The 18,400-nt window shown below is 43.7% G+C and overlaps 1 protein-coding gene across 5 annotated transcripts in view; it reads right to left on the bottom strand.

Moving 5' to 3' along the window:
• Nucleotides 1-231: 231 nt before the first annotated feature.
• The window catches only part of LOC148020951 (uncharacterized), a 72,990-nt gene continuing 54,821 nt past the window's right edge, over nucleotides 232-18,400 (bottom strand). For 2 of the 5 annotated variants that reach the window (XM_087698776.1, XM_087698777.1), the window contains 3 exons: nucleotides 16,360-16,556; nucleotides 15,929-16,099; nucleotides 852-1,238 (listed from right to left, as the gene is read on the bottom strand). In XM_087698776.1, coding sequence (XP_087554902.1) covers nucleotides 1,139-1,238; nucleotides 15,929-16,099; nucleotides 16,360-16,556 — 468 coding nt within the window. In that variant the 3' untranslated portion in view covers nucleotides 852-1,138. The other 3 variants (XM_087698780.1, XM_087698778.1, XM_087698779.1) reach the window with 3 other exon arrangements.

Genomic DNA, 18,400 nt, shown 5'->3' with positions numbered 1-18,400 from the left:
GCTTTAGTAGTTGGTTTTCTTTTTGGTGCTAATGCTGGCTTGGCATAGGTTTCTTTTTATGCCAAGTGGATTGTAAGTAGAAACTTTGATTTGTGCCTCTCTCTCTCTCTCTCTCTCAAATTTAAATTATTGAACTAAAAAATTTACAAAGGGCCTTTTGGACAACCAAGTGACCTCAAAGACAAATAGAAAACCACACATGGAGCCAAAAGGGTACAAAAACATAGGGCTATAATAATAGAAGGGGAACATAAAGTTAGCACAATCAAGGTGATGCAAATGATATCTATCTGCATAGCAACCAACTCTCTGAGAATCTCACCAACAAAAACCATGGAACTAATATGCCACAATAACAATCCTTGAGCATGGCCGCATGTCTATGAAAATATGATGCAATCTATTCAATACAGATTGGCACCACAATCGATAAGTATTGATAAGCGAATTGTGCATAGGAACTGATGATGAAAAGAGGTGTGTGCGTACTCACACATGCTTGCAGATTCACACACATACATGGCATGATACACTCTTATGTTAAGAATGAATCAAACTTCCCATTTAGACATCTAATGGTGCATATGTAAGCTGAGCCTGAGAGCTCAGGCAAAATACATGGTTCACTTTCCAGCCAAAAGCTTACAAGCTTTTCAAATTCTCTCCACAGACTGCTTTTGAGTTACATGATAATAACTCAGTTGGTTCAACAGTCCTCGCATAATGAAGGCCTCTGCCCAAATCTGCTATTTTATAAGTGTTCCTCTTGAACCTTCGCTTTTATCAGGATTCTCCGATTGCATGTGAACTTTGAAAAGAAACCACCATTAAAAAAAAGGGAGTGATGTCAACTCAAAACCAAGTTACCAGAGAAACTATAACCAACATGCAAACTTGAGTGCAAAAAAATCTTAAAATGAAGCTGGCAAGAAAATCATGAGCCACGCTAATTGAGTTTCTTAAGAAAAACCCTCTTCAAAGATATTAAACCATCAATCGCTCCCTTAGTTCTAGTTGTTTCCTGTCATGGATGTACACAAACAAGCTTAAACAACGGAGTAGCACTAAATACAAAATTTAAACTTTGGCTGATTCTATGATCGTATAGCTGTACAAGCCCAGATGCAGCTTCCATTTTTTAGCTTTCAAAGGGTGTTACTGCCTTAATAGTCCAGGTGTTCTCAGAACCCCACATAGACACCTGTTGCAGTTGCTCACAGGATGACCAAGGCAAAGGCCTGCAGTGGAAGTCCAAAGGTCATAGGAGCATGCGCGTATAGGTCAAACTTGGTTTGCCTTTGCTATCTTTAACAGCAAAATGTTTTTTTACTTTAAAAAAGTTTCGGAGTTTTCATTTGTTGAAGTACTATCTCACTCTCCTTGACTGGCTCATTCGTTAGCCTATTATGAAACAAAACACTAAAGTTAAGCATAAAACATCTTAGGAGTAAGCACCTATTCAACCTTTCATAGCTGCATTAAACTTTAAATCTGTCAAAATCTCTTGATGTCATATTTGTTGATGTGACGTGTCAGATATTCACTCTCATATCCATTCAAGCCTCGAGGACACACAATGAGTTCGGATAATGGGTACTCATAAAGTATTTGCATAAACAGTTCATTCAGGAGACCCTACAGTCCTGCAGCAGTACGGCCAGACCAGTCGGACAGTTGCCACGTCAGCACAGTCGGTCAGGTATAGCAGCAATCGGACAGTTTCAGGCAGCCGACTTGATTCTCGTCTTTTTTTTTTGGTATTTTTCCTCTGCTATTTATAGCACTCCAGTCCAGCACTTGGACACACATCTGACATCTGACAGAGATAGCCTGCTGGTGACTGACAGCATGCAGGCTGACGGAGATAGAGAACCTCAAGGCAGAGACATATGCATATATTCTCTCTGCACCCGTGTATATTTCTGCATTCCTATACAGCATTCTACACTGCAGATTTTTTGTGTTTTACTGTCTCCTCTCTTTCTTTTTTTTGTAAAAGGTAATTGTATTAATTACGAAAAAAGGTACAAGTTTACATGATTACAAGATACACGATGGCTCTAAGCCATCGAGTTACAAACTGTCTCCTCTCTCTCTCTCTTCTCTCTGTGTTAACTCTCTCTCAGTCTTGGTCCCACACTTCCACATCGCTGCACTCTGACATGGTATCAGAGCCGTGAAATCAGACAGACTAATTGAAGAACCTACCTAAAGAGAAGATTTCAGTGCGACACAAGGCTGCATTTCCAGCATTCAAGGGCGAGAGGAAGGGCTGTGCATCAAAACTAGGCTGAAGTGAGTGTGGGCATGCGGGACAGGAGTCCAATTGGTGAATTTGTTGTAGGTTGTTGCTGTTTGAAGGAAAGGAAGGCTGTGTTTTAGGCCTTCCATTGCAGATTTTACCTTTCCATCACCTCTGGCGGCTGAAGAAGGTTTGGGAAGTGGAGGAAAGGACCCTAACAGGCTGTGTTTTCATAGTCAGAGGGGGACTGTTTTTGTGTTTGAACAAGCATTGCAGGTGAACATATTTACTGAGACCAACTTGAAGTTTCAAGCATCAGAAGCTTGATGGTGACAATTACCGCATCTGGCGCGTGATGATGTTGGCGATTCTAGAGTCTTATGATTTGGCGAAGCTTGTGATGGAGGAGATTAACCGGCCCTCCATGAGAGATGAGTCCAAACTCTCTTCCAATGCTCATGAGGAGTTGAATAAGGCCCAATCTCATTGGGACAAGCTGAATGCCAGGATTCGTTTTTTTCTTTTTCTGTCTTGTACTACAGCCATAATAGCTCACATCGAGCACTTGACGGTGGCTCGAGAGATATGGCTGGAGCTCGACGAGATGTATAACCGGATGCCTCTGATGAAGAGGGTTTCTTTGGAGGTGCAGATGTGGACCTTGTCCGTGAATAAGTCTTCTTCGCTTCGAGAGCACATCAACAAGCTTCGGCAGCTTTAGATGCACATTCAAAATGCGGGGAAGCCAATTTCCTCCGAAGACACCGCGATCGCTTTATTGTCCCAGTTGCCGCCACGATTCGGTACTTTTTATTCCGCCCTTATTGCATCAGGGCAGGAGTCGACTCTTCGGTGGGAAGAACTGGTTCCTATGGTCTTGGACCAAGAGGAACAGTTGAAGGGACAGAATACTTCCAAATCGGAGGCTTTGGTTGGTCAAGCCTCTCAGAAGAAGAGAAAGGACCAAAAGAAGAAGGAGAACAACAAATCTAAGAAGGACAAGGAGAAGGAATTGACTTCCCATATTTGTGGTAAGATCAGTCATTGGAAGAATGATTGCCCCGACAAGGACAAGGACACCAAGAAGAAGGACCCGAAGGATTTTGGAGCCGTGGTTGCACCCTCATCAACTGCTTTTCTACACTTAGCGGTCATTGAGGACTCTACACCAAAGACTTCTAATGCTGCGATGACAGCTCCCCAAACTCAAGAGTGGATCGTGGACAGTGGTACCTCACAGCACATGACCCCTTCTCCCGTTGGTATTGCCCATTTGCGACCTTCGCATGGCCAGATTCTCATTGGAGACAGCTCTTTTGTGTCTATTGCTACGCGAGGTGAGATGCAGCTGATTCCGGATGGACGTGGTGGTGCCCACACTTCTAAGGTGTTGTATGTGCCAAGCTTGGGGTATCATTTGCTTTCGGTCCATAAGATTTGTTCTCTTGGTCTCTTGGTGGAGTTTGACAGTGATGCTATTCGAGTTCTTAATTGTGGATCGAGGAAGGTTATTTCTTCAGGATATGAGGAAGACGGCATCTACAAATTGAAGTCTTCTACAGCTCTTAACTCTTAGACACAATCCGAGCTATGGCATGCTCGGTTTGGCCACTTGAACTATGATTACCTTCGAAAGGCTTTGCGAGGATCGTTTATCCGAGGTTTGCCGAACATAGTGGTAAGCCAACAGCCATGTGTCTCCTACATTTGTGGGGAACTACATCGAGATGCAATTCCCAACAAAGCTTCGCGGCAATCTACTTCACCTATGCAGCTTGTATCTACGGATCTTTGTGGCCCGCTGAGAACCGAGTCCCTAAAGGAGAACTTGTACTTCATATTGATTGTAGATGACTACAGCAGGATGACATGGGCCTATTTCTTGATGTTGAAGTAAAAGGCTTTCTCCCACTTCAAGGATTGGCTTCTCTTTGAGGAGAACCAAACTGGCTAAAGACTCAAGACCTTGCGTTCAAACAAGAGTGGTGAATTTGTGTCTAATGAGTTTGCTCGTTTTTGTGCAAATAGGGGCATTCACCAGGAGTTTGCTAACACCAACACTCCTCAAGAAATGGCATTTTGGAGCGGAAGAACCGAAGTGTGATCGAGATGACACGCACCATGATGAAGCACCGACAGACATCTCAGTTTCTATGGGCTGAGGCAATGGCTACTACAGTTCACATCCTCAACCGATCTCCAACTTCGGCCGTTGACAAGATGACATCTTTTGAGGCTTACTTCGGAACTAAGTCTGATGTCTCTTATTGCAAGATCTTTGGGTGTGATGCCTATGTGCACATCCTGAAGATGCAATGTGCAAGTTTGAGGCGGCTTCTTGACAACAAGTTTTTGTTGGCTACAACTCCCAGTCCCAAGGTTATCATCTGTTTGATCCCGTCAAGTAGGATGTCTACACGAGCTGAGATGTGCGATTCGTAGAAGTTCCAGTCACAGAGGGGGGTGAGGAGCACCCCGTCCTTGGAGACCTAGGGGATAGTTGGGCTCCTAAGACAATTCCTTTGGAGCCAAAGCCTCTTGATGGAGATTCTTCTTCTGATTCCGAGTCTTCCCTTCCATCGGCCACCCCCATGGAGCTTCCGCCAGTGGATGTACCCGAGTCTTCAGTAGATGGAGAGCGACGGGGAGAGGTCCGGCCTCCTCCTCATTGGGCCCATGACACACTCTGAGATTCAGGGGTCAAGGGGGTCCCTGAGCAATGGGAACTACAGGATGGACCGTGGAGGTCAGTGAGGAATCAGGCACATTCTACGGAGCTTGTTTGCTCTAACTATTGTTTAATGACCCGTGTTATGCAAGATCGAGAGCCCACTTCTATGAAGGAGACTTTGCAATCTGACCATTGGCGGAAGGCTATGGAAGCCGAGTTGGAGGCTATTGAGAGGAATGGCACTTGGTTCCTTGTGCCTCGTCCCTCTCACAAGAAGGTGATTGGCGTCAAGTGGGTCCTCAAGACCAAGTACCTTAGCGATGGTTCTTTGGACAAGCACAAGGCTTGCCTTGTTGCTAAAGGTTTTGCTCGGCACCCAGGCATTGACTTCCATGATACTTTTGCCCCCACTACTCATATGGTGACTATTTGAGTTGTTCTTGCCTTGATTGGCCATAGGAAATGGCATGTCTATCAATTGGATGTGAAGTCGGTCTTTCTCAATGGTGACTTGTAGAAGGAGATCTATATAGAGCAGTCTCCTGGCTTTGGATCCTCGGACGGGAAAGTTTACAAGGCCTTGTATGGCCTCAAGCAGGCTCCGCATGCATGGAACGAGAAGATTAACTCGTTTGTTCAATCACAGTTGGGATATCGGCACTCCAAGGCCAATCCGCAGCTTTATGTGCACACTTTCAAGGCTGGTTGTGTGTTCTTTGTCTTGTATGTTGATGATTTGATTCTTACATATGACCAGGCACAGAAGATCCACAAGACCAAGACAGCTTTACATCAGACGTTCGAGATGACGAATTTGGGCTTCTTCATTTCTTCTTGGGTCAACAGATTTATCAGTCTCAAAGGGGGATTTTCATCTCTTTGCAGAGATACATTTAGAAGCTCTTGGTGACTTTTGAGATAGAGACTTGTCAGACCATTTCTACACCAATGGATCCAAACTAGAAGGCCACTTCACACTCAAATTCTCCCTTGACGGATGCTTGCCACTACCATCAGTTGATTGATTCCTTGATTTGGCTACTCAACACTTGTGTTGATCTTTGTTTTGTTGTGAGCCTTTTGGCGGGGTTCATAAGTGAACTGAAATAGGTGCATTGGCAGGCTGCCCTGGGGATTCTTCGGTATTTGAAGGGGATCTCTGACTTAGGGATTTCTTATCAAGCATATACAAATGCTTCCGATCTTGTTCTTGCAGGTTGGAGCAACTCGGATTGGGTTGGCAATGTGGACCACGGACGGTCTACTAAAGGCTATTGTTTTACCTTGGGTACAGGTGTTATCTCTTGGAGTAGCAAGAAGCAGCCCACGGTAGCCCTTTCTTCTACTGAGGCGGAGTATCGAGCCGCGTCTTCCACCACATGTGAGGTTGTGTGGCTTCGGAGATTGTTGGAGGAGCTTGGTTGTCCCCTAAACTCCTCCTACTCTTTTGTGGTGCAACAATGAGAGTTGCATTGCCTTGGTATGGAATCCTGTATTCCATGCTCGGACGAAGCACATTAAGATCTAGTATCACTTCGTTTGAGAGAAGCTTTTGGATGGGACCATTGATGTGGAATACTGCAAGACGGAGGATAATCTTGCAGATTTGTTCACGAAGGCGCTTTCCCAGGATCTTCTTCGAAGACATACAAGATCCCTTAGCCTTTTGACCTGTCCAAGATCTAAGCGGGCAAGAGTGCCACGTCAGCAACTGCAGGAGCCACGTCAGCAGGTGTAGTACGGCCAGACCAGTCAGCGGACAATCGCCGCATCAGCACAGTTAGTCAGATACAACAGCAGTCGAATAGTTTCAAGCAACCGACCTAATTCTGGTTTTCTTTTTTTGGCATTTTTCCTCTGCTATTTATAGCAGTCCAGTCCAGCACTTGGACACACACATCTAACATTTGATAGAGACAGCCTGCTGGTGACTGCCAGCATGTGGGCTGACGGAGATCGAGATCCTCAAGGCAGAGACATACACAGATATTCTCTCTGCACCCGTATATATTTTTGCATTCCTATACAACATTCTACACCGCAGATTTTCTGTGTTTTACTGTCTCCTCTCTCTCTCTCCTCTCCATGTTCACTCTCTCTCAGTCTTGTCCCACGCTTCTGCATTGCTGCACTCTGACAGTTCAAGCATTTCATGGCTAAGCAAGAAACAGTCTACAGTAGCTACCTCATCTTGTGAGGCTAAGTACAGGGCAGCCTTCACGGCAACAGTGAAATGTGTATGGTTGCGCAGATTGTTGGCCAATCTACATTTACCATCGGAGGTCCTACACCCATTCTTCCTAATAGCCAAAGTGCTATTGCAGTAGCACGAAATCCTATGTTTCATGCTCGCACAAAACACATAGAGATGCAATACCATTATGTCAAGAGAGATCACCTTGATGTATGTACCCACGCAGAAAAATATTGCAGACATTTTTAGCAAGGCACTACCGCGGGAGAAAATTGAGGGTTTTCAAAGTCCTTAAACTTGTTACCCTTTGGTGATTGATCATCCTTGTACTCCATCATAGAATTTGTCAATTCTATGGACAACGCCCAATGTAATTTGTGTGTTGTGGACACTTATTAAAGTATCAATGTAAGGTGTATACACCTAGTGTCCTAGAAACTTAAAATAGTGACACTAGGCTCTAAAGTAAAATAAACCTAGCTCTAGTTAGTTAGTGGAAGGCTGGTTAGGTCAATCCTTGACCTAAACATAAATTGTACTTCCACTCTATCTTTCATTTGCACAAGTACACTCTTGTCTTTTTGCTTCAGCTCACTCTCTTGCTAACATTGTCTCTCCTCTTTCTCTCCATAGAAGGCTGCCATTTTCCAACATTCTTCTCAATGGAGTGGACCGGGAATCCGAAGAAGAGGAAGGAGTCAAGTAGCCACTATCTCTCGAAGAAGCGAACTGACGAGGAGACAGTATCAAACAATCACAATCTCTCGATGAAGCGGACCGCAAAACCACCGGCCGTGGTAACCACTCTACCCGAAAATAGGTGAGACAAGACTGCCGTTGGCATTGCGATGATCTCCAGGAGGTCATAGCGCCAATTGATCCTCCATGTGCTCGAAAGGACTTAGTGTGCATTGGATGCATCTTAATGCCTTGAACATAGTACTCTGATCGTTGATGCAAAACAATCTCCTTGGCCCCAAAAGGAGAGGTGGCATAAGGAGTGCCTAGTGGAAGATGCATATACTCGGGGGGGGGGGGGGGGGGGGGGGGGGGGGGGGGGGGGGGTGGGGTAAACAAGTCATGGGTACGAGTGTGCCTTGCTAAATAAGAAAGAGCTAAGAGAGATCAACCATGAACCACAAACCACAATGTCTGCCTCAAGGGGTATGAGTGCAGTGTAAAGCACGAACCGCAATATCCGCCTCAAGGGGTGTGAGGACAGTGGAAGGGCTGGAAGTGAGCTGCCACTGGGAGGAGGATACTACCAACAAATATGAGGTTACAACCAACAAAAAAACGTAGGTGAGGGCAGAGAAAGGTTAAAAACGCACATGAGGAGAGAGAAAGACTAAAAACCATAGTTACCTGGAACGGGGAACGGGAACGGGAGCGGGACCCTCTGGAACAGGGGGAACGTCCAAGGTGGGGGAACGGGAACGGGGGGGAACGGCACATATCTTAAGTGCCCCAAATATGCCCCGCATGATCAAGTTGCCCCAAAGAATGTCCCTCTAATTGCCCCAATACCCCTCAATGCTCCAAATTGACCCAAATGTCCCAAAATTGACTCAATTACCCCCACAGCTCCAAATTGCTCATGAAATGCCCCAATTATTCTAGTTTCCCTTGAAATTAGACAATATAAATGGATAATTACCTTGGAATTGAGAATAGGCTGAAATTTGATTGTGATTTGCAAGAGTTCATAATGCATCAAATTTGAGCTAGAGAGAGAGAGAGAGAGAGAGATTAGTGTGTGCACATTAGGCAATGGAGATAGGTGAACATGTAGTAGAAGGAGTGTGATATAAGCAAAAAGAAAAAACATGGAAAAATGTAAATTTTTGGTCAACAGGCCTGGAATGGCCGTTCCAAACAGGGAACGGCAGGGAACAGCCCAGGGAACGGCAGGGAACGTTCCCTGGCCGTTTCACCCCCTCCAAGGATCTGGAACGCGTTAAACCGTTCCTATAGGCTGGAACGGCCGTTCCCTGTTTCTATGCTAAAAACGCAAGCTGCAAGAGAGAGAAAACAGTAGACGCAAACTGCAGAAGAGAAAGAGACTAAAAAATACAAGAAAAACCAAGAGTAACAATTAGCATACTAAATCGACTCTAAACACTGTGTAATAGGCCGAAAACAGGTGCCCAACTGTTGTAGACAGCAATGGCCAGCTTGAACCGCGATGTCCTCCACGTCCGGGGTGTGGGCAGCAAGCTGAAATACCTGAAATCTGCAAAAACGAGATTGTTTTTTGAATGGAGAGAAATCAGCAACAGTCGCTCTGCTGTAAACAGCTACAAACTGCACGTGGAAGGCTGGAAACAGACGCTAGACTGTAGATGACAGCAAGAAACAGCAGAAACCGAAAAAGCGGCGTGGGCTGCAAGCTGAAATACCTGAAATCAGCAAAAACGAGATTGTTTTCTGAATGGAGAGTGATCAGCAACAGTCACTCTGCTGTAAACAGCTGCAAATGAGAGGTGGAAGGCTGGAAACAGGCGCTAGACTGTAGATGACAGCAAAGGACAGCTGAGATTGCGATGTCCTCCACGAAAGGGGTGTGGCCAGCAAGCTGAAAACACCTCAAACTTGCAAAAACGAGATTTTAAAGAACCAAAAGAAGAAGAGAAGTGAATGCTGAACCCACCATCGCTCTTTGTCGTCACTCGACTGGGGAAACTTTCCCGCCGCCTGAGCATATCTAGCTCTGATACCATGTCAAAAGATGACGTACCAACGAGACAGTAGGGTTAGCGGGGAGGAACACAGAGTGAACTCGACAAACATGAAAAAGAGAAGAGAAGAGAAGAGAGAAGAAACTCTGATAAATGAAATGATGAAGTTCTGAATCATGCAGTGAATGTGATACAAGGGAACAAGGGTGTCGTAGCACAAGCAAGATCATGAAGACAGCCACAAACCACGAACCACGAACCACAATGTCCTCCTAAAGCAGGTGTAAGGGCAATGGAGAGGCTGGAGAGAAGAGGTGACGAACTGAATGAATCACACGTAAAGAATGAGTGAGAGAGTGGCCTATAAATAGACACAGTCAGAGTATCCCTAAGATACAAGATTTCCCCTAAGATACAAGTGATACAAGGCAAGAAGAAGAGGAGGAAGAAGATGTAGAGGATCCCTAAGATACAAGATTTCCCCTTGAAAGGTAACCTGCAATAAAGACCAGTAGACAGAGTGAACTGTAAAACCCAAACTCAAACTCAAGAGAGAAGCCACTAGCTCCCTGTATCGAAGTAAGAACGTATACCAAGGCCTGGTCACCAAGTCGCGGCTGAACCTGCAAGGCACTAATCTAGGTAGATCCTCGAGATCCTAGGTATCAATAGGTGAGATGACCATTGGAAGGAAGCCACCCCATCCAAGGGTAGAAGAAGAAGGTAAAGGCCTCTACTAGGGCGTGCGAAGGATTGAGCGGTGGGTGGGGACCCCCTTTGAAACTGGAGAAATAAGAGCCCCCTCTAAAGTCGCAGTAGATGTAGATGCCCCCTCGAAAGGCAAAGAAAGATCAGCCCCCTCTGAAACCCCCTTTGAGGTAGATAGGCAATCCAAAAACTCACGGATCACGGACTCCGAAATGTCTGAGGATGAATGAAGTACCGCCGATCATGCCGAAGATGGTATCTGGGGTGGTGAAGAATTCCCAGAGGTGGCCTCTCGAACCTGAGTAGGCAAGGATAAAAGGTGGACTGAGCAATGAGTGGGCAACAGTCGCTGCTTCTCAATGAAGCGGACCGGGAAGCCAAAGAAGAGCAAGCAATAACGCAACCACCACTATCTCTCGAAGGAGCGGATTGACAAGGAGAGAGTATCAAACAATCACTATCTCTCAATGGAGCGGACCACAGAACCACGGACCGTGGTAACCACTCTACCCAAATAAAGATGGGAGAAGATTGCCCCTAGCATTGCGACGATCTCCAGGAGGTCGTAGAGTCAATCGATCCTCCATGTGCTCGAAACGACTCAGTGCGCATTCAAGGCGTCTTAGTACCTTGAGCATAGTACTCTGATAGCCAATGCAGAACGATCTCTGTGGCCCAAAAGCAAAAGGTGGCAGAGCGAGTGCCTGGAGGAAGACACATATACTCCGAGGGGGGAGGGGAGCAAAGGTCGAAGTTGGCAAGTATCGGTGGTGTGTCTGATGATGCCACAATAGGAGCACCCAGTAGTCGGATCATCTATTGGTAAACAAGCCATGCGTACGAGTGTGGCTTCCTGAAGAAGTAAGAGGTGGAAGAGGTCAACCATGAACCACAAACCACAATGTCCACCTCAAGGAGTGTGACAGGCTCAATTGGATAGAGTGCCTGGCAATGCTAAACCCGCCATCGCTCTTTGTCGTCACTAGAGTGGAGGATCTTTGCTACTGTTTGAGCAAATCTAGCTCTGATACCTTGTCAAAAGATGATATACCAGTGAGACAGTAAGGTTTGCAGGGAGAAACACGGAGTGAACTTGACAAACATAAAGAAGAGAAGAGAAGAGAGAAGAAACTCTGAAAAATGGAATGATGAAGTTCTAAATCATGGAGTGAATGTGATACAAGGGAACAAGGGTGCCGTAGCACAAGGAAGATGATGAAGACAGCCACGAACCACGAACCACGAATCACAATGTCCTCCTGAAAGGGGTGTGAGGGCAATGGAGAGGCTTGAGAGAAGAGGTAGAGGTCTGAATGAATCAGCCGTAAAGAATGAGTGAGAGAGTGGCCTTTAAATAGGCACAATCAGCCTAGGATAGCACCCCTGTAGTGTAGCGGATCTCTTTGTTTGCAGTGGCCCTGAGTCAGAAAGCACGAGAGTCTATAGATTCACCTCCCAGCCACACTAAGGAAGATTCAGGAACAGTGCGTGCCTAGCATCTTGCCAGCCATCATTTTCTCTTGAGTTATACTAATTTATAACTCACTTACTAATTGCCTTGTTTCCCAATAAGTTACACTTATTGATGTAACATTTCCTCCCCCTTAAGAATCAGTTTTGTCCTCAAAAAAGATACTTGGAAGGTCCAACTGTAAATTGGGAAACCTTTTTCTTAAAGTGCTTACTCGCTCCCATGTTGAGCTTTCTTCTAAACGAGCCCTCCATTTTACCACACATTCTTGATAAATAGTATGCCTTGTTTGTCTATTGAGAACATTTAAAATTCTTTCTATTTCATGTGGAATAGATTGGTCACCGAATAGCTCCTCAATGTTATCATTTAAGACTAGATTATCCATATCACCCAGCTTCTTTCTTAGCTTGCTTACATGGAAAACTGGATGTGTTTTATTGCCAACAGGTAGTTGGAGCTTGTAAGTCTATTTCCCCACCCTCTTAAGTATTGTGAAAGGACCACAATACTTGGGTGAAAGCTTTGGACATCATCTCATTTTCATGGTTTTAGTTTGTCCACGCACTTTAAGATAAACCAATTCCCCTTCCTCAAAGGAGATGTCTCTTCGGTGAGGATCTGCATAAGCTCTAGCTCGGTCTTGAGCTTTCTTAATATTTTCTTGATACCAGTGTAGTGTAGCGGATCTCTACGTTTGCAATCACCCTGAGTCAGGAAGCACGAGAGTCTATAGATTCACCTCCCAGCCACACTAAGGAAGATTCAAGAACAATGCGTGCCTAGCATCCTGCCAACCGTCGTTTTCTCTTGAGTTATACTAATTTATAACTCACTTACTAATTGCCTTGTTTCCCAATAAGTTACATTTATTGATGTAACAGTCCCTTTTTGGGGTTGCAAACCCTAAATGCAAACCCTAAACATGAAACACAAAAACACAAAAATGAAAGAAGGCAAACTGCGGGTGAAGGGTTTCTCAACATCAAGTATCGCCTGTCCAAGATTAAGTGGTAATGTGTGTATTTCTAGATTTGTGTATATAATGCTTCCTGTAATTTGAGCCAAATCAGGTTATCACCACCCTTGCCAAGAAGGAAGGTTAGTTCCAGAGACTCTAGCTCCTCTTCTGCTTTGGCATGGACATAATGATGAGCCCAAGAGACCATGCCAGTACTGTTGCTGCAAGTCATTGGTCACTGCTGCTCTATCCTGCATGTGCTGCTCCTGAGATTGGAGAGGTGATAGCATTGCAATGCTGCTTTTTCTAGTCTACACACTCACACTACTGCTCCAAACATCAGCAACCTGTTTGCTGCCATCAACCAGCCCCCTGCTGCGTTTTCATCCTTGCTGCTGCTGTCATCTTTCCATGAGTTATCACAACTACAAGCTTGTGCCTTACTTTACCACCAGGACCCATCACCAGCTGTGATCATCAGAAAAAGCAGCCTGCACCCAATTTGTAAAGCCTGAAACAACTGTGTTTTTTCTGTCCAATCCTGCCCACAGCTGACCAGCATCATCATTATCATCTAGCAATGGGTTTTGGGCTAGCTGCTCAAGCTTCAGCCTCAAGATCCATCCGAGTACAATACACTCCTCCAGCATTTTCTCAGCCCATTCCCTCAAGAGAGGAGTGGATGTAAGACTGCTCTCTACTCCTTCAGTCTTTTTTGTATCATACCTCTCATACTAATTCATTGAGCTCCTTTACTGCTACATTCTCATTCCACACCTGAGTTCACTTGTTAGTCACTTGGTTGTTCGTACACTCTGTGTTTACTCTGCAAAACCTAGTGTATTCACATAAGCCCATCTATGTTTGCAAATATAAAGACTCGAGACTCTTTGGAGAGAGTCTATGAGTAGAGGAATCTGAGACTTTGATTGATGCGAGGCTACTTCATTTATGTCAGACAGATAGAGGGGATTGACTTTAGAACATGAGAGGCTATCCAAGTTTCCTAGAGGTTATATTTGTTGAGATACATGTTTTCGGTCACCATTCTTCGTAAAATTCAGAGATTATATGCGATGGTCAAATGTTAGAGAAGGATCTTTGAGTCATATCTATGCATGAATTTTTGAACTCAGTTGATAATAATGTTGATGAGTTTCTGAACCACATTCATGCCATGATTTCATTTTAGTAACAAGGGTTAGTACTTGTCATGTTCTTAAGGATGTTGCTCAGTTTGTGATCATGCAGTAAGCTTCGATTCATGGTGTTCTTAAGGATGTTGCTCAGTTTGTGAGACAATGCATCTTTGAAGGATTCTTTAATTCATACAAATGTTGCACAGACTACAATTTCAATTGAGGGATATTTCATAGAATACTTCATGTGCAGATGGCACCTTAAAAGAGGATTTCATATGGTCAAAAGACTCTATACAAGACAATGTGGAGGACACTTTAGTGAAAGTACTTTAACCTCCTGAAAAGGCTCTCCAATTGTAGAGGAGATCATCATGATTCACATCCTAGAGCAAGCTATCTAAGTTCGCGATACATGCCCCACATAGGCTATCACATTCCAGAAAATATTTTATGAGCTAGATTTCTACAGGTGTCAAAAACAGTTAAGTTGAACAACCAACGATTACCAAGCCCCAATACCTTATCTTTGCAGAGGAGTGGCCAAAGGATCAAAGAGATTCCAATTTCACTTCCAAATTGAGGCAAAACAAAAGTTCCAACGTGTAAGACACAAGATCGATGCAGAAACTCTTGCCGCATCAGTACACACCTACCACATCTTTTGAGATCAAACTGCTTACCCACTTTCCTTCAAAGGCTCCATTTTTCAAAGCACGTCATGGCAAAGTTTCCCACTTTCCTTCAAAGGCTCCATTTTTCAAAGCATGTCATGGCAGAGTTTCAAAGGCTCCGTTTTTGAGATCAAACTGCTTACCCACTTTCCTTCAAAGGCTCCATTTTTCAAAGCACATCATGGCAGAGTTTCACATGTCACCATTTTTCATCTCATTTGATTTTTGTACATCAGCATGTATTCCTCCAACTTCCTTCATGTTCTGCATCTTCATTTTGTTTCCAAAATGTCATTGAGGGAGGTTGTCGAGATAGTGTCCACCTCCATCTTGATCATGCCCCTAGGGACCCCTCAAATTTACACATTTGGGCACATCAATGCATCTACAATAGCACTCTACCATCATGTATATACATCTATAAATTGCTGCAAACCGGTTTTACATGCCATAGACATGAAGAGTTATTAAGTAATTGCATATATTCCCTTCCATTGGAGTTCGAAGTTTCTGATCTCTATCATATGTGAGTCATATGAGTCATACGTTCTTGTTTTCAGTTTTATTTCATTCTGTCACCTCAATTGATGCTTAAATCACAATTGGTACTGTGCCATCTTTGAGCTGAGGGGCTCTAGGGGGGTGCATCCATGTACGATCTGTATCAACCCTAATAACTAAATTCCACTCTGTATGAGTGACCTAAGTATGAACAATCCAAAATGTACTATAGCAGTGGAGTGCATCCATCCAAAAACGATTATTGATAGCGATGCCATGCTGGAAATAGCATATTAGACATGGTAGACCGATTCTAAAGGCTTCTTCACACGTCTAACTACAATTCTCAAGGATGCTTTCACTAATCATATCTTCTCCTGATTTTTCACCAATTATCAATAAGACAGATGTAGACATAGCACTCAATGGCAAACGGTTCACCCCTCCTTTCAAACTCCAGAATAATTTGTGGTTTCTCACTAAAATTCTACCAACAGCTCATTCTTTTAAAATCCAGATAATTAGAGACTTCCCACTGCGATTCTACCAACTACAGACACAGGGACTATCAGACTAACACATTCAGAAGTAAAATTTTGAAAAAATAACTATTCACTATATTCGGCACTGCAACTTCATATCTTCACCTTAGCTCAGAAACCAGATTTTACTTAGCCTCTCTAGCATACCTGGTCTCCATTTCAATCCTGTTTCCAGCCACACTATCTTGCTCTGAACAAAAAGAACCCACTTCTTTGCATCCCTTGCAATTTTCTTGTTTCGCAACCTCCTCTTCAAGAATTCGAATGGTGGCAGGGTCATTTGACACCTTGGCATCATCCAATGGAGTAAATCCATGCCTGTTTGAAAGCACAATACAATCATCAAACAAGCCAAACTACGTCATACCTTTGATAGTATATATGCATATGACTGGCCCATGGTGTAGTAAGTAATGTGAGGACTGTCAGAAACAGAACCACCAAAAACTGTGTGTGATAGAACATCCTAACAGATGATTTGTCCCTGGCATCCTTCCATGGTCAGCACAAGGATCCCAATTCTAGTGCGATTGAATGCACATAAGTACTAGCTCTTCTCATGGGTGCTCGTAAAATACCTGTCTCTAGCAAAAACATCAGCGTCCTTGCTCACAAGAAGTTGAATAGCTTCAGAGTTTCCTTCCGAAGCTGCAATATGCAGTGGAGTGCGACCTGCATAGTCTGAAGCATTCGGATTTACTCCATGCTGGATTAACCGTCTCATATACGCTATGTCCCTGCTAGCTGCTGCTTTGCAGAGTTCCACACCTGCATCCTACATGATGAACCAAGTTACACTGCATACATGGTTATCAGACAAAAATGTTAAGAACACTAAATTTAACACCAGTTACCAAAAGATCAAAACCTACCAGTTGACACAAGGTTCAAGTTGAACCTATTTTGGGCATCCTTAGTCTCCTCAAAACCCTAAGTACATATACACTAGCGAAGAGGATCTCTGGCAATAAATGTGTACGGATAGATACATACGCAGAATACTAGCGAATGGAATCGATTGCATAAATATGTGTGAGATACATGCCTTAACCCCTTAACTGATATAAACTATGCACACATAAATACATGCATACAGAGACAAGCAAACATCCTTTTCAGATTTGTGAAACGAATGCTTTGATTAGGTCACTGTACAAGGAGTAATGCTGCCACAGCTACTACCAGTACGAAGCATGTATCACTGGGAAAACATACAGAAAATAGAAAAAGTACCACCACCCAAAGAAAAACAGTCATAAAGTGATTGCTGCAAAGCTCTACAGAAGAAAAAGGGCTGAAAAGAGGGCAGCACACGAAATTCGCATGATTTTGTCTTGTCCGTATCTAAAACCCCAAAACTAGTCCATGCAAAAAGTAATAGACATTTGAATTCAGAGCACACATTATTTTTTTGCAGAAAAGATGTGACAGACTATATCACTCGAAAGAAAATACAACAAAGTACAAATGCTCAACAGCCTAGCTGAAGTCACATGCAATTCAAAGTCATCAAATCCTATATACAAGGCCTCTCACGATGGTCTCAGGGGGATGGGAAGAAGAAGCCATGGTGGAGGAGGAGTATAAAACTGCTGGGATTTTCCATCCTGTTGAGGGAAGAACAGGCCATGGCAACCCCAAGTTTGAAGGAACACATGTTTTGCCAAAGAGTAAAAGGTATTTCTCAAATGACATGTCCAGAAATTTTGTCTTACTAATGTCTAACAATCTACAAGAATGAGGACAGCTATAAAGGAGATGTTGCATATCTTCACTAACAGCCCAAAACATTTTACATTGAGCCATATGAAATGGTTCGTTTCTCGGTGTGAGTTGTCAATTAGCAAACCTCCTCTAAGCATCTCCATAAGAAACACCTTTGTTGCAAAGCAAGTTTATTGCTCAAATCTACATCTACCATAAGAGTTTACCCTAAGTACCATATTATTAGCATGCTCTCAATCTTGGAGAAGGTGCCTACTTCCAAAATAGCTAGAAAGGCTTTCTAGCATCTCTCCTCCCCATGTGCTCAAAGTCTCCTTGAGTCCTCTCCCATCTCCCTTGAAGTGTGTGTGCAATCTCCAATTAGACCCCTGAAAGTATTTTTGCAGTGCAGATGTTATCCTACTCGATGGTACAAATTCCATAGAAGAGAAAATTTGTTGTAACTAGCCTTCCTTCTTGGATAGGGTGGCAGTCTGTAGATGACCTGATTTAACACTAATTACAGCAAGCAAATAAATTCACAAATCTAAAATAAATACATTACCACACATTAACCTTGGACAGCCAACACCCGGTTGCCCCCAAAACTAGTATCTCTTGAAGTATTTCTTTCACTTGTATTGCTTAAATTCACATTGAGATAAAACTGACCTCTATAGCATCAAGATCCAATTCGCCCCTTGGTTTTGACACAATTCGGGGCACAAATTGAATCTAGTACACTTGCATGTAGATCAACTTCAATGTGGATGTCCAATCTGTTTGAAACTGAACCAACTATGGAGGACAGAGAAATGAGAGAGTGAGAGTAGATAGTGGAGTAGACAGTGTGAGTTAAAATGATAGAATGTACTTGCTGAACTGAAAAGGATTGAATGAAAGTGCACCTTGAGG

The sequence above is a fragment of the Lygodium microphyllum genome, chromosome 18 (assembly GCF_053477565.2).
Source record: "Lygodium microphyllum isolate KBCC chromosome 18, Lygodium_microphyllum_v1.1.10, whole genome shotgun sequence".
Taxonomy (NCBI): Eukaryota; Viridiplantae; Streptophyta; class Polypodiopsida; order Schizaeales; family Lygodiaceae; genus Lygodium; species Lygodium microphyllum.
Note: the sequence above shows the minus strand (reverse complement) of the source record. Positions and strands in the feature narration are given on the sequence as shown.